This window comes from Balaenoptera acutorostrata, chromosome 4, assembly GCF_949987535.1.
Source record: "Balaenoptera acutorostrata chromosome 4, mBalAcu1.1, whole genome shotgun sequence".
NCBI lineage: Eukaryota > Metazoa > Chordata > Mammalia > Artiodactyla > Balaenopteridae > Balaenoptera > Balaenoptera acutorostrata.
In genome coordinates, this window is record NC_080067.1 from 35,304,616 (window position 1) to 35,321,531 (window position 16,916).

At 37.4% G+C, this 16,916-nt stretch overlaps 1 protein-coding gene across 3 annotated transcripts in view; it reads left to right on the forward strand.

Annotated features, from left to right (window-relative positions):
* The window catches only part of RNF13 (ring finger protein 13), a 182,064-nt gene extending 165,927 nt beyond the window's left edge, over positions 1 to 16,137 (forward strand). For all 3 annotated transcript variants that reach the window (XM_057546016.1, XM_007188123.3, XM_028167971.2), the window contains 2 exons: positions 14,368 to 14,448; positions 14,726 to 16,137. In XM_057546016.1, coding sequence (XP_057401999.1) covers positions 14,368 to 14,448; positions 14,726 to 15,090 — 446 coding nt within the window. In that variant the 3' untranslated portion in view covers positions 15,091 to 16,137. The remainder of the gene's footprint in view (positions 1 to 14,367; positions 14,449 to 14,725) is intronic.
* The last annotated feature ends 779 nt before the right edge of the window (positions 16,138 to 16,916 follow it).

Genomic DNA, 16,916 nt, shown 5'->3' on the forward strand with positions numbered 1-16,916 from the left:
GAAACATTCATACCTAGCACGGCACTTACTTAGTAGGAATTCAGATATTTGCTACTTTCTCCAAATTATAATTAAGTCACAAACCATTTAAATTCAGTTATCCTAGTCCTAAAAATATTAAACTTTCCAGCAGCTGGTAGAGTTCCAAACCTTTGCTAATATGCCCTCTTTTGTATCCACTGACAGTAGTTTTCAATTTGCACAAAAGATTTGACAGTGTAAAACTTTGTTCTCAGCATACCTATGATCATTTCATTGTAAGCCAAATTATGAGAAATTTAGAACCAATCACTGGATGAATTTTTTAGAAGTGGCAGACTAAACACATTTTGGTAGTCGTTATTGTCTGTGAAAAAGTCAAACTGTTTTGTCATAATTATGAAAAGTATAAAATCAAGATGGTTTCCACATGAACATAGCATTGGAGACCATTTAAATTTTTTTAAAAAGTTAATCCTTTGCCAAAAGCCTTAACCTTGAATTTTTTTTCTTAGTCCAGATGCTTGGCGCTACACAGTTTGAAAGTATGAAAAGCCTGTCAAGTTCATCACTGTCAAAGGATAATGATAGTGTTGAAAACTGATGTTCTCTATGCCTTTCAAGTGTAAAGACTGAAATAATCCAGTTTATCCAAAAGAAATCCCACCCACTTTTTCTTACTTGTGGGAAGTTATCTCACCAAGAACTCTCAATCCAGGCTGCAACATACGATTGTACAGGTTGTACATTGCACAACTCTGGGAGGTTTTCATTCGTTCTTCGTTATCAGAGATTTTTATATTTGTGATAACAATTATTTGGGGGGCAAAGAGCAATAAAGTACCTTGAGGAAGTGTTGCTTTTTTTCTGATTTGCTTCAGGGTGTCATTGAGCCAGTAGAATTTTTGGTGTGAACATAGGATGATTGATGTAGTGCTGTAGCCATCTTAACAATCTGCTATGCAATCACCCAAATCCCAAATGCAGACACATTTACAGGACAAATGATCCATTTCTTTAACAAATAAGGTGTACAAAGAGGGCAGGGCAGTTTTAGATTAAAAGAGACTTAAAGTCATCAGCCAGATGCAATGTTTGGACCCGTTTGGATCCCAGTTTGAATAAATTATCTGCAAAAGGACAGTTTTAAGACAACTGAGGACATTTGAATATGCCTTGGGTATTGGATGATATTAAGAAATTACTGTTCATTTTGTTAGGTGTGTAATAGTATTGTGATTACAAATTCTAAAAATCCTTATCTTTTAGAGATATATACTAAAGCATGTGTTGGTAAAATGATATGTCTCAGAATTTGCTTTAAATATTGATACTTCAGGGAAAAAAGTAGAGGAAGTTATCAGATCTAACAAAAATAGTAGAATATTGAAAACTGTTGAAACTCAGTGATGGTACATGAGGTGGTATAATGGTATATGTCATTATACTTTTGTGTATGTTTGAAACTTTTCTAATTTAAAAAAAGTAAAGAAAGAAAGAAACTACTTACTCTCACTGGATCTTATGTCCAAAGGGAAATCCAGTAGAAGTCAGTGAGGAATGTTAATTATTTTACCTCTTCTCCCTGTAGAAGTCATTCCATTTTAGGAATTATAGACAGCTCTAAAACTCCACTAGAATCACAAGTCATTTCCTTTCCTATAGCTGGTTCCTAGGCTTCCTTCTACCACAGGTAAACTTTAGCAATTCGTATCAAAGCTATACTAGTTGGAGGGGTGGGTTTATGTAAGTAATGTAAGTAGTTCTTATGAACCCCATAGCAGTGAGGAAGTTAGCAGTTAACTTTTAGAGGATCAGCAAAATGATACAGTGGAAAGAATACAGGATATGGAACCAAAAGACCTGGTTCTATTAGTGATTAAATGTGTGACTTGAGCACTTAAACTACCTCTCTGATAATACCTGCTGAAAGTACCTCACTAAGATATGAGAAGAAAGTAATGCAAAATCATGTCTTTTCAAATACAAATTATTATGGACCCAAACTAAGCAAGTTTAGTCTCATGCTAGCCATAAAATCTATGCAATTTCACCGGCCAGCTTAGATGTTCAGGATGCCTTAACTTCTGAAGAAAAAGAAATCTGAAGTTGTTATATAAGTGTCTCCTTTGTGTCCTACTGGATTATTTCTTACAGTTACTCTGAATTATACTTTTTCTAACTGTAAAATTACATTTTTTTAATACTCCGTGTTATGGGAAATGTTTTCACATATATTGCCTCATTTGGCTTCTTTATCCATGGCCTATTGTATGACTTTTTATTTAAAGATGTTTTCTCCCAAATGGTATTATATTAGCAAATTTTCATAGGCTGATCATCCTCTAAGACTTATTTTACTAAGTTAGAAATGTTTATTAAACGGTTTCGTGGTGGGTACGCTCTGAAAGAAGCAGTAAAGAAGTATTTTATAAAGTTGGGTTACAGTCTCTGCCCTCAGAAAAAAAGGTATGTTGTGGTTCAGACAGTCTCAGCTTTTTTGTGGTTCAGATGGTCTCAGCTTTTTTCTGCTTTCTGCCTCCCTGGAACTGACACGTGCAACTCACTGCCCTCAGTAACCCCTCTTCTTCTGCGCCGTGTTTCCAACCCCGGATGCCTGTGGGTTGGGTAGGCACTCAGGAGCGCTGCTGCAGTCAGTCACCAGTCTTCTCGGTCCTCTTCTTCTGTGAAGTAGGAATCTCCTTTGCTGCCGTTTACCCTTTGGGTCACTGCTTGCTTAAAATGATAGCACACTTTTGAGAGCTTTCTGTGTGTCAGGCACAGATCTATGGGTTTTATCTCAGGTTATTATCTCCTTAGCCCTTGCCTTTTCCTAGTGAGCTATTTCCTGGCGTCTTGCATACTCGCCTATCTCCCGCCTAGACCTTTCTCCTAAGCTCCAGTTCCACATATCCAGTTAACTAATAGACATCTCTGCCTGGATACACAGTCTTCAAATTCAGTATGTCCAGAACTGCTTTTCCTTTCGCATTTCGTCAACATGTATTTGACCAGCCATTGTGCTTGGCGTTAGAAATAGCAGCTTAGTGTCCCTAATTATATACAGTAAGAGAACTTCTGTGGTTTATTCTGAGCCTCATTTATATGTAAGAATAAAGTCAGACTTACACTTTAGCACGGCCTAGGGACCTCATGGTCTGACCCCTGCTTCCACCCCCAGCCTCACCCTCTGTTCGCTTCCTTGCGTCTTACATTCTAGCCTGAGGAGCTGCCTCCTGTTCCCCCACCCACATACTTCTGTGTAGCTGTTTTGGAGTTTTAATTCCTTTCCCTGCTTTGTTAACCTTGAAGTCCCAGTTCTTCCTCTAAGCTCTGCCTTAGTATAGTTCATGGTATTTGCCAAGTAAATGTCAATATGTACCTGTTGTTGTAAGGGACATTTTATAAAACTTACAAAGAAATGTGACCCTCATTCTCAAGGAATTTCCAATCCAGTGGAGATAGGGCAAATGTAATTTATATATATTTCCATAGAAAGTATGACTTTCCACCACAAAACAGGTATACCCCGCTTTTTGAAAGTTTGCTTAATGCCACTTTGCTTTTTTGAAAGACCTGTGTTAGTACCTGTTTTTGCTAACTGAAAGAAATCCAAAGAGGATTTTCGCTTTTATAAAAAAAGGGTGAAAAGCAAAACTAGTGTTCAGCCTCTGTTTTGCAACGAGCTGTTGTAGAAGGCAGCACGCACTCCGAGCACTGAGAGTGGCACCCTAGCTCCTTCCCCGGGAACTACACTCAGCGTCTCAGCATCAAGCCAGTATGAACTGTGGCTGTGAGCATCTGCGCTTTATCTCAGCTTACGTGCATCCGTTAGCAAAATGTGTCCTAATGTGTGCTTCTTTGTGCCATTTTGGCTTATGAAAGTTTTCATAAAACTCTACTTTCAGGTAGCAGGGGAAACCTGTACTGTATTTCTTGTATTACAATAAAGTGTGTGGTCCAGAAAGAGTACTCCATCTTTGCAGAGATATTACATTCTGACACACTGTAGTCTAAATAAACTGCACATATTGTTCAGACTATAATCAGTCTTTGGTAATAGTTACATTATTTCAGGATAAAATATAGTCACAAAACACTAACCATCTCTTTAACATTTAGAATTAGCTTACCAATTCTTAGTTAAAAAAAAAAATCCGCAGCTTGTATACAGTTAATTTGCTCCCAGTCCCTCTCCTGCTCCTTTTACATGTTGTATCTTAATGTCAAGCAAAACACTTAAAAGTTTTTAAACTTTTGTTAAATGAAAATAGCCATCACTTAAGATTACATGCATTATCTTTGATTCACCCTTTCTCTTTTATTACCAGTGTCTAGTCTCCAAATGCAGTGAGTTGTTCTTTCAAAATGATTATTGGATCTAATCATTTCTTTCCCATTTTTGTGGTCACTTTATCATGCAACCAACATCAGTGTATTACTTGATTTTTGGGAGAGCTAAACATTAGGTCAGTTTAACCATCTCTAGGCTCACCTCTACATCACAGGCCCGGGTCCCTTCAGCACCTGATGAAGAATTTCTAAGATGTTGTTTTCATACATCAGTTATTCCAAGATCAGAGTCTGCATCTTGGTATTCAAAGCTTTTCATAATTTGGCTCCACCAAACTCATCCTCCCTTACTTTCCACTGCTCTGTATTTCTAGCTTTGCGTAACTTTGATTTTGCCATGTTTATTTCCCCTTTGCAAAAGTCTTTCAACCGTTTACTTTCCCAATAGTGTCTTTTCCTCCTTAGTTTTTCTAAATTCAGTTTAAGACTTGATCCTAGTTCTTCTCTAAGCACTCTGCTCCAATATCTCCTGGTACAGTGAACTCTTCTCTTCTTGGATATCTTCTGATTATCAGTAGACACAGTATCGAATACTGCCACTGTGCAAACATTATATTCCTTATAGTACTTTGTTGTATATGGTCTTCTGTTGTCCTGAGAGTTGGCCAGAATATTCAGCATTGAAGTAGGAAGACTGAGGCCAGTTTAACTCAATCAGTCAGGATCTATATAGACTTTATCTACATTATTAGCTTTTTGTACTTAGATCTGCCTGATTAGGTCCTCTGATTAGCAGTTGGAGGCAGAAGTCAGGATTTCCTGGGAATAACTTATGTAGTTATTCATACATTACTTCAACAAATATTTACTGAGTACTTTTACTATGTGCTAGGCACTGTTCTAGGTGGTAGGGAAACAGCAGTAAATAAAACGGAAAAAGACCTCGTGCCTTTGTGGAGCTTTGGGGGGGGCAGACAGACAAGGAAAGCAGTAACGTCACACAGCAGTAAGTGCAACGAGGAAAACAAATGATGAGTGACGGGGGAGGGGCAGGATGCTGTTTTAGATAAGACCGGGAAGAAGACCTCTCTGAGAAGGACACTCTGAACAGAGATCCAAATGAAGTGAGAGACTAAACAGTGGGGGGAAGGGGGAGGGGAGAACACTGCAGGCAGAGAAGGGAACCGCAAGTACAGAGGCCTGAAGGCAACAGTGTGTTTGATTTATTCAGGGAACAGTAAAAAGAGCACGTAACTAGAATATATGTAGTGGTCTAGAGGGAGAGTGGTTAGAGATGAGATCAGAGAGACACATGGGGAGCTAGATCGTGCCATGGTAAAACTTGCATGGGTTTTGAGCAGAAGAATGACATGCTAAGATTACTGTGGAAACGGATCCCTCATGCTGGTGAATGGGGAGCAGACTAGGGGTTGACAGTGAAGCAGGGAGAGTCCATGGGGCAGGTTCCATGTGAGAGGTGGATGCTTGTTAACTCTCCATCAGGAAATGAACAGATGCTTTGCGGCATTTGTTATTCCGCTTATATTTATTGGGAACCTACTCTGTACCGGGCACAGTATTAAATACTGGGGACATAATGGTGAGTAAAAGACATCGTCCATCTCCTCATACACTAAGAATCTATAACCAGAGTTCAGTCTAACCAGTGGTAGCTGATATTTGTTCTTTGTTGAACTATTTCAAGGGAAAATGTTCTGAGTTTACTCTTAAAAAGCAAATCAGAAAAGGGAATATCCTCAGTTCCTCTAAAGGAATACTTTTTTATAATGGCCACAAAGCAGTAAAATGAGGGTCCAAGTTGGGTAGAAGTTACTGTTATGGCTGTGGCTCCTGTGAGATCACTGTATTCCTGAGTTACTTGAAGATGCACTATTTTATTATTTCATGCCTGAGGTCTGCACTGTAGTCTTGAGATGGACTGAAGGGGATTGAGAGAGTTGATCTTTAGGTTGGTTTGTATCATGGCACTCTTGACCTTTATCATTTGCCTGTAGCTGTGATTTCTATAGAGAACTGTACCTTCAGTCTCCTAACTAACTTCTCACTGAAGAAGTCAGTGTAATTTATACTAAATGAATTAATCGGTATTAGATTGGATTGGAATGGACATTGCACCCAACTAAAAAAATTGATAATCTTATAAGCATATAACACACCTGTTATTTAGTATAAAAGCAAACCATGCACCTTGCATAAATGATCTCATTTAGTTCTCAGAGCAGCACAATTAGAAAAGTATTGTCATGACCATTTTATAGAAAAAGAAAATGAGACTCAGAAATGTCAAGTAGGGACTTCCCTGGTGGTCCATTGGTTAAGACTCTGCGCTTCCAATGCAGGGGGTGTGGGTTCGATCACTGGTTTGGGAACTGAGATCCCAAGCGTGGGGCACGACCAAAAAAAAAAAAAAAAAAAAGTCAAGTAAATTACCTGAGGGTGCATAGCTAGGTAAGTAGCAGGGCTCTTGACTCCAAACATTGGGCTTGTAAATACTACCCAACCCTGTCTTTCCTCTTCAGTCACTACCATTTCAAAATGAAATCAGTTGCCTCCTAGATTTAATCCTTACCATTCCCCTTCTCTAATCCTCCTCTCCCCACCGCCACCTGCATTTACCCTCTCCTCCTCAATTCACTATGTCAAAGAGAAAGAACATTTTTGAGAAAAAACTAATTTCCTAAAGGTTCAGGTCTACCAGCAGTAGAGTCTGACAGACTTGGGCTGGAATTCTAGATCATCCATTTTATTGGCTGTGTGACCTAGTACAAGTTACTTAACCTCTCCATACATCCCTTCACGTGTAAATGTGACTAAAAACTTACTTCATAAGGTGGGTGGGGAGATTGAAACAGTATGTGAAATATGCTTATAATAGTGCCTGGCACATAGCAACAGCTCGACAAATGGTAGCAATTATTATACAAAACAAAACCACCCCTTAAGTAACAATCAAAAATTAAATATTAGTGCCATCAATATTTAGTCCATAAACATTTCTTTATGATGAAAAAATAGAAGATTGCCAAAATCATGAAGCAGCTTAAAAGTATGTAACTTTATAAATATTACTCTTGAAATTTCTTCCCAGTAACCATAAATTTGAGCCATTTGTATTTTTGTTTTAGAGTATTTTGGTTATCATGAGACTTGACATCTAAAGTAAAAAGAAAGAGGTATATTTGTTATGCATTTTAGTGTACTCTAATGGTTTTGACAAAGTATGCATAGATGCTAGAAAGAAAAAAAAAATCCCAATTAATTATTGCAGTTTTTCATAGTTGTAGATACAACTATGATTGAAAACATGAAGGGAAGTGTAGAATATTTCTGTGGGTACTCATCACTCCCAGTGAGTCATAGCACCAAACCGTGAGGTCCTAAAAGAATTCTTACAGGTTTAGAATATAGTGGAAATGTTAATGTTTATGTTAGGGGAATCTGTAACATTTTGGAAATATATACCAACAAACCAAAAAGAATTTGGCATTTGGAAGTCTTTCATAGGCATAGTCTGTAATCAGACCCACAGAAATCAGCAACTTGAGGCCCTGGCACAAGTGAAATATCTGTAAAGGTTAGCTGGCACTCTTACTCATTTACCGTACTGTGGGAACATGATCATCTTAAATCTTCCCGTCTTAGTGATCTTCATCTTTGCAACTTGTTCAGAAATGTTTGTGCTGATTAACATTTAAATGTTTTAAATACTGATTTAGCCATTTCTAGCACATATAAAATAGTAATAGCCTTTTAGTTATTTTCTTGCTTTTGAAGCCACCAACTTCCTTATAAATTTCTTCATTACTCGTTATGGTCCTCAAAAATAACTCTTCAGTTGAAATTGTGGTTTCCTGAGTTTCCTGTACCAGCTAACGCATTTCTCCAAGTCTATAACTGTAAGGACTGGTTACCACACACCATGTTTCATAGCAGATGAAAAATCCTTATGTTTTCACTTAATAGTCCCCCAACTAAGTATTTAAGGTAGTCTCTGTGGGAGCTGTCTCCCTACCCCATTAGTATGTGAAGGAGCCAGATCCCTGAGATGTAAATGATAAAAAAGTGGGTTTTATATTTGAAGTTTTAAGTTACCAGCTTTTTTCTTTTAAAGCTTAATCATTGAGGTTTTCCAAGATAATATGTGTAGAAGGAGAAAGATTTTTATTTCAGAGACTGAAAAAAAGGAATACAACATTTTACAGCAGATTGCAGAAAAATGGGGCAATATTTAATTTTTATAATTTTTTATTTCTTAAATCTATCTATGAAGACATGCCTAATTTTTATTACTGCATTTAACTGCCTTTAACCTTAAAAGTAAATATTAGTTCCTTTGCTCGGGGCTTAAAAATAATCAGGAATAATTCTCAAGCAAATCTGGCTTACAAAATATTTTATCCTGTTGTCTTTTGTTCAGATTTCTTGGGAACTGGTATGGAGGAGGGGAAAACAAAAGATAAGATTTATTTTAATTTGCTAGAAAGAGCTGCCATTGTTTTCTTTACTGGCAAAGCGGGGAATGAGTGGCAAGGCATTGTCTCTACAAGAACAGTTATTTGTGATTTGAAGCTCATGAATCCAATACTGTATCTTCCCTGGGCACATTATTTAAAATGTATATTAAGTCCTTTTCTCTCATGAAAATGGTATGTGTTTAGCCCTGAATGTTCATTCTCTTTTACTTTGAGGAAACCTATTCTGGTTGACTTAAGGCAGACTAGTTTGTTATAAAATGGAACAATTAAGCTTTACATCAATTTGTATACACGATTACTAGATTATTTCAAACTAGCTTATTTTTTTAATTGAGGTATATTTGATTTACAATATTATATAATTTTCAGGTGTACAATACAGTGACTCACACTTTTTAAAGGTTATACTCCATTTAAGTTACTATAAAATATTGGCTATATTCCCTGTGCTGTACAATATATCCTTGTAGCTTATTTATTTTATACCTAGTAGTGTGTACCTCTTAATCCTCTACCCCTATCTTCCCCTCTCTCCTTCCCTCTCCCCACTGGCAACCACTAGTTTGTTCTCTATATCCATGAGTCTGTTTCCTTTTTTGTTATATTTATTAGTTTGTTTTAATTTTTTAGATTCTACATATAAGTGATATCACACAGTATTTGCCTTTCTCTGACTTAGTTCACTAAGTATAATATCCTCCAAGTCCATCCGTGTTGTTGCAAATGGCAAAATTTCATTCTTTATGACTGAGTAGTATTCCATTGTATATATGTACTGCATCTTCTTAATCCATTCATCTCTTGATGAACAGTTAGGTTGCTTCCATATCCTGGCTATTGTAAATAATGCTGCTATGAGCATTGGGGTGCATATATCTTCTTGAGTTAATGTTTTTGTTTTCTTTGGATATATACCCAGGACTGGAACTGCTAGATCATTTGGTAGTTCTATTTTTAGTTTTTTGAGAAATTTTCGTACTGTTTTTCACAGTGGCTGCACCAACTTACATTCCCACCAACAGTGTAGGAGGGTTTTTTCTCCACATCCTTGCCAACATTTGTTATTTGTGTACTTTTTGACGATAGCCACGCTGACAGGTGTGAAGTGATAGCTAATTGTGGTTTTCATTTGCATTTCTCTGATGATTAGCGATATTGAGCATCTTTTCACGTGCCTGTTGGTCATCTGCATGTCTTCTTTGGAAAAACGTCTATTCAGGTCTTCTGCCCATTTTTTTTTAATCGTGTTGTTTATTTTTTTGATGCTGAGTTATATGAGCTGTTTATATATTTTGGATATCAACCCCTTATCACTCATAACATTTGCACATATTTTCTCCCATTCAGTAGTTGTCTTTTCATTTTGTTCATTTTTGAAGTCTAGTTCTTTTTTTAAGTCATCTTTAGAAATAGTGATTTCTCTTTCTATACCTATTTTTATGTGCAAATTTTTTGTCATAACATGGCTAAATGCAGGTGCACACCTGACTTTCATATTAGTTTGTTCAAGACTGAAAGAAGGCCAGTGTGGCTGAAGCATGAGTGAAGGGGGGGTAAGAGTGTTGTGAGATGAGATGGGTGATCTGTATAGCAGATCATATTCAGCTATATGAAGGCCATGACAAGGAGCTCAGATTTTATTCTAAGTGAGATGGGGGACCATTTAAGTAGGACTGATGTGACGTGATTGAATTTTTAAAAAAATCACCCTGGCTGCTATGGAGAAAAACCATATGGGGCAGGAATAGAAGGGTAGGAACAGAAGAGGCTCTTAACAGTAATCCAGGCTACTGGACCAGCGTAACTGAGGAAACAAGAGAAAAGGGGACAGATTGAGGATGTTTTACAGATAAAAGTTTACAGGACTTGGTGACGCTGAATGTAAGCTCTAAGGGAAAGAAGCATCAAGGACATGCCCAGGCCTGATAATCAGTTCATGCTACTGCACTGGCTGCCTTAAGTCTTGTGTGCTTCCTATTCTGATGGGTCAGTGCCTTTGCTGTGTCTGATGACCCAAGGTTTGGGGGGAAAACTAGGGAGGAGCAGTTTTACAGGGGAATATCAGAGTTCTGCCCACTTACATATTATAACATTCCTAGATTGATGAGACTTAAGTGTCTGGATGAAAATTTTCTGAAACAGTATTCAAATAACAATAATATGAATAACATTCCAGATAGAAGCATTCCATATTGTTGCACATAACAGACATGAATCTCACCCTTCCTGCAGCTTCTGAACATCTGTCCACTAGTGAATTAGCTAAGTCTTTGTTTGAGAAAGCCTGGAAGGGGTTTTTATATCAGGTTATCTCAAGCTAATCACTATTGGCATTTTATATGGGAAAATTCTTTGTTTGAGGGGCTGTCTAGAGCATTATAAGATATTTAATAGCATCCCTGGCTTACTAGATGCCAGCACTACCAACTCCCAGTTGTGAAAACCAAAAATGTCTCCAGATATCACCAAATGTCCCTGGGGGGCAAAATCCTCCCCATTTGAGAACCACTGGTTTATAATAAGCAACAGAACTTTCTAGCATGGTGCTGATCATAACAAAACTAACATCTATTAGCACTTGTTATAGCTGCTTTATCTTATGCTACCAGAACCACTGGACAAATTGGTTAATTTAAAAAATCTGCTAAATTTGAAAATTATTCTTAAAGATATATAAATGCCTTAAATTTGTTTTTAACTTAAATATAAAACCACTTTACAATTGTTTGATGTTAGGCCACTGTCTTGAATATGAATCTATTGACTGGATTTCCAAGTTGTCATGTTACATGATGCACTTTCTACCATTCTGAGTTTCGTGTATTTTAAAATGGGACAAAAATTTGATTCTGCTTTCATTCTTTTTATTGATACATAAGTTTGTCTGGTCTTTTAGATTTCTCACCCATACCTCATTTAATCACATTTTGGCTGGAGAGGAGTTGGGGGAACTAGCTTTATTAAGTGTCTGTCAACCTTTCAGATAAAAGCGAAAGTCTTTTACACTCACAGTCCAAGGGCTGCTGAATACTTAATTACCCTAAGTGCAGCCAACAGGTTCACTGACCATTGCCACTAGATCTTTGCCACTAACAAGCACGTGAGGTATTAGAGAGCAGCCTCCTAGCCACAGCCTTCATAAGCCAGTATGCCTACAGAGCCAGTCTGATCAGGTGGAGACTGGCTAAGAGGTACTGTATGTGCCAAACACTATGCAAAGTACTCTACTCGATTCTCTTTTAATCCACAACATTCCTAAAACATAGGTATGTTAATATTTTTGTTTTGCCTTTGAGAATACTGAAACATCAAGATGGTGTCTTGCACAAGGTTACATAGCTAATAAATAAAATGATCAGGCATTCTAACATATGCTTTACCGTTTCATCACAAGTCCAAGGCCATGGGCGTTAATTCTCTACAGAGCACTAGGCTCCAGTCTGCTCCGTGATCACACATCACACCTTTGAATCTTCAAAGTAAGTGCCGTGGCTAGAAAACGCGGGAGGTCAATATAAATCTATCACTTGAAACAATTCAAAGGATTGATAGTAAAGCATCAATTCCCTATGTGTAGGCTAACCCAAATACTACTTGTATTCATTTCCTATTGCTGTGGTGACTGATTACCACAAACTTAGCAGCTTAAAACAACACAAGTTTATCTTACAGTTCTGTAGGTTAGAAGTCCGACAGGTCTCACTGAGCTAAAATCAAACATTCTTTTCTGGAGGCTCTAGGGGAAAGAATCCATTTATTTGCCTTTTCCAGCTTCTAGAGGCCACCATGTTCCTTGGCTTGTGACTCCCCGCTTCTGTCTTCAAAGCCAGTAACACTGTATCTTCCTGACACCTTCCACATCTCCGACTCTGAACTTTTCTGCCTCCTCCTCACAGTTTTAAGGTCCTTGTGGTTACACTGGGCCCACTTGGATAATGCAGGATAACCTCCCTTACCTTAACAAAATGAGGCTTAGAGCTGTGGCACAGCTTTGGACCAGTTTGGTCCTGATCAGTTACTTTAACGGAATCTGTTTTGAATGGGCATTTTCACAAAGTCTGAGACTGAAAGTTTGATTTGTGTGAGAAATCAACATGATTGAATTGCTTAATATATTAAAACTGTCCTCAAAGCCCAGGTAAATGGATCAACTGTGTAATTACAGATAATTATAGATATGTGGGGGTCCTTTAGTATTTTAATAGTTTGAGATGGGTATAATCAGTCTCACCAAATCCCACACAGGAGGTTCTAAGAGAACCCTGCATTTGTTATAGAATGTATTTGATAGGTGATACTACAGTAACCAAATTCAAGATACTGAACAAAAATGAGTAATCTTCATTAAAGCTTTCTATTTAGGACTTCTCCTGAATGTGCTATTTTAAATGACTATGGATGTTAAAGGGATTGTTTCAATTAGAACTATTATTCTTTTCTTTTTTAAAAAATTATTTATTTATTTTATTTTTGGCTGCGTTGGGTCTTCGTTGCCGTGCATGGGCTTTCTCTAGGTGCGGCGAGCAGCTGTGCAGGCTTCTCCTAGCGGTGGCTTCTCTTGCTGCAGAGCACGGGCTCTAAGCGCACAGGCTTCAGTAGTTGTGGCACGTGGGCTCGGTAGTTGTGGCTCGCAGGATCTAGAGCGCAGGCTCAGTAGTTGTGGCGCATGGGCTTAGTTGCTCTGCGGCATGTAGGATCTTCTTGGACCAGGGCTGGAACCTGTGTCCCCTGCATTGGCAGGCACATTCTTAACCACTGCACCACCAGGGAAGTCCCGATTCTTCTCTTTTTTTGCGTTATATTCATCCAGCCTATTTATCCAGACAATGGCTTTATTTCTAACAAGCCTCCCAATGTGGTTGCCCTGAGTGTGGGATAGGCAATGACTTTAACTGTCTTTTGTTTATAAAGGTGATCAGCTCAACAATAAGGAATTTAAAAGGCAGTGATATTAATAACAAACACCATTTAGTGAATACCTCTGTGCTTGGCCCTTTATCTCATTTTATCCTCACAATTCTGCGAGGTAGATGGAATCTTTCTACCAATAAAAGAACTGTATGTTAGAGGCTAAGTAACTTGCCAAGCACCACAAAACTAATAAATGTTGGAAGAGATTTGAAGCTCAGTATATCTCATTCTAAACGTTTTTATTCACTAATATATTTTTAAAAATTTGAGTATGTTCTAACATGTTTCCATTTTTACTTAAACGACTCAGAGACCTTAAGATATCTAAACAGTGAAACTTTGTCATCTTTGGCATAAAATATTTCAAAACTAGCATTTGAATAGTTATGTAAAACAGTAATGAATTATTACATTAAAATCTTTTGCAAAGGTAATCAAGGTAAACAAATTTGACATCCATTTTTAATTTCTTATTGTAGGTAAAAGGTTAATTATTTAATTTAAAACTTCAGGTTCCTGAACTTCCACTTGAAGCAGCTCCCTGATCTGAGAGAAAACAAAGAGGTATCATTTAAAAGATAAACCAGAAGGCATTTAAAATAACTGACTGAGGAAGAACTTGAAAAGTTTAAAAAGTTAAGAATACTCCTCTACATGTTTTAATTAGTTTTACTATTTTCTGTCATAGGAGATGAGTATGATGTATGTGCCATTTGTTTGGATGAATATGAAGATGGAGACAAGCTCAGAATCCTTCCGTGTTCCCATGGTATGAATAATTACATACTGCTTTGAATTTCTGTAGAGAGTAATTTATACTTAGGTTCAGTATTAGAGAGACAGAAGATAGTTATTAGCACACCATAAGCCAGGCCCTGTACTAATCAGTGATCTCATTAAGGGATGGAGCTGTGTTTATAAAAATTTACAAGCTTTTCTTCTCTTGTTCCTATATGATACATATAGATCAGAACATGAATAAACATTAAAAGTAATGTTCTCAACTACAGTATACTACCTAAAAGATGTATATTTTGCTTCAACAGCTTATCATTGCAAGTGTGTAGATCCTTGGCTAACTAAAACCAAAAAAACCTGTCCAGTCTGCAAGCAGAAAGTTGTTCCTTCTCAAGGCGATTCAGACTCTGACACAGATAGTAGTCAAGAAGAAAATGAAGTGTCAGAACATACCCCTTTACTCAGACCTTTGGCTTCTGTCAGCACCCAGTCATTTGGGGCTATGTCGGAATCCCGCTCACATCAGAACATGACAGAATCTTCAGACTATGAGGAAGAGGACAATGAAGATACCGACAGCAGTGATGCAGAGAACGAAATTAATGAACATAGTGTTGTGGTCCAACCGCAGCCTGACGGTGAACAGGATTACAACATAGCAAACACTGTTTGACCTCCAGAGGGTACTGGGTTACTTCCCTTTAAAATGTTTATTTAGGCATATAGTTTTTTTGCTCCCTTCAGAGATTTCTGTAGAAATAACTTATTTTTTAGTATTCTACAGGTTAATCAGATTACTGAAACAGGTGTTTTTGATCTGGTATTTATCTGCAGGAGTGTACTTCGTTTCACTAATAACTAACATAGACTGGTGCTGTAACTCAAGCATCAAATCAACTCTTCTTTTGGAATGAAATATAGCCAAAACATTTTTTAAAAAATTCCTCGGTATAGCTTACAATTAAAACCTAGATCACAGTATGCAAATGTTTCATGTTTTTACACACAAGGTCAGTGCTGTGGCTACCTAGCATGAGCTAAGCCAACTCCCATCTCCATAAAGTTACCTAGAGTTGTTGAGCTGGAATATGCTTGTTCTGGTATTTCTGCCATCATTAGTGAGAGGCGACAAGGTAAGTTAGCATTTTTCTTCCTATCAGCACCACAGAGACTCAAAGCTGTCTTTTTCCTTTCTATTGCCAAGTAGTCTTATCCTGATAGGAACAGTCTGTACTAGGGCAGATTGCAAAAGTTTTTTTTTTTTAAGGTTTTTAATACTATACAGTGTTATGTATGAACTTGACTTATTGGCTAATGTCTCTGGACTTCACTTAACTGAATTTCAGTATCCTTAAGGATTTTGTGTTGTTGTGATCAAAGGAAAAAGAAAGTGCTGTATAAAAATACCAGACTTCAGTAACTGTTAATACTCAGATCATATACCTCTTAATAAAGAGCATCTTATGCTAATTAGCCCTGCTAAACTATGTACAGGGGAAATTGTTCAAGTATTGGATTTGCAAACATTGCTTATGTTTAACAGAACTAATGATGTATTTAAACAATGTATTATGAAAAGCTAAATTATACATTATTGTAACTATGTAGAAAATACAGACTTATGTATAATCAAAATGTTAAGAATTTTTATATGGCCTTGTATGAAGGGAGTTTGAATGTTAATAAACACGTTTTCCACTTTAAAAACTGGCAAATATTTGTTCTGCTATAGTATTACCTACATTAACCGTATTTTTATATGCACAGCACTTTTTTTTTTTTTTTTTAATTTTATAGCTACTTTATTTATTTATTTATTTATTTTTGGCTGTGTTGGGTCTTCGGTTCGTGCGAGGGCTTTCTCTGGTTACGGCAAGTGGGGGCCACTCTTCATCGCGGTGCGCGGGCCTTTCACTATCGCGGCCCCTCCCGTTGCGGGGCACAGGCTCCAGACGCGCAGGCTCAGTAGTTGTGGCTCACGGGCCCAGCTGCTCCGTGGCATGTGGGATCTTCCCAGACCAGGGCTCGAACCCGTGTCCCCTGCATTAGCAGGCAGATTCTCAACCACTGCGCCACCAGGGAAGCCCTGCACAGCACTTTTTAACGGTATAATGATTAAGGTAATTTAGGTTAGATAAATGCACATCACCTTAGAATTTTCTACAAAGGAACTGCTCACAAGCAATTAGGTAATCCCCCCGAAAGTTAAAACTGCAGCCAAAATCATTCCAACAATAGTGTGTATTATGGTACCTTCTTGCAATTATGATACATCCCTTACAGTAGACTGCTGTATAGCCTCGAAAAGGTAAACATCTAGATGTATCTGTATTGACATGGGAAATTGATTGATTGATTGTGAACAAAAGCATATTAGAGAATAGTTAAGTATACTAGTTATATTAGCCTTTTGTTGTAAAAAAGAAAAATTTTAATACATTTTTTAAAAATGTAACACTATTTGGGGAAATTTCACTTTTTTGAACTTTTTTTTTTTTT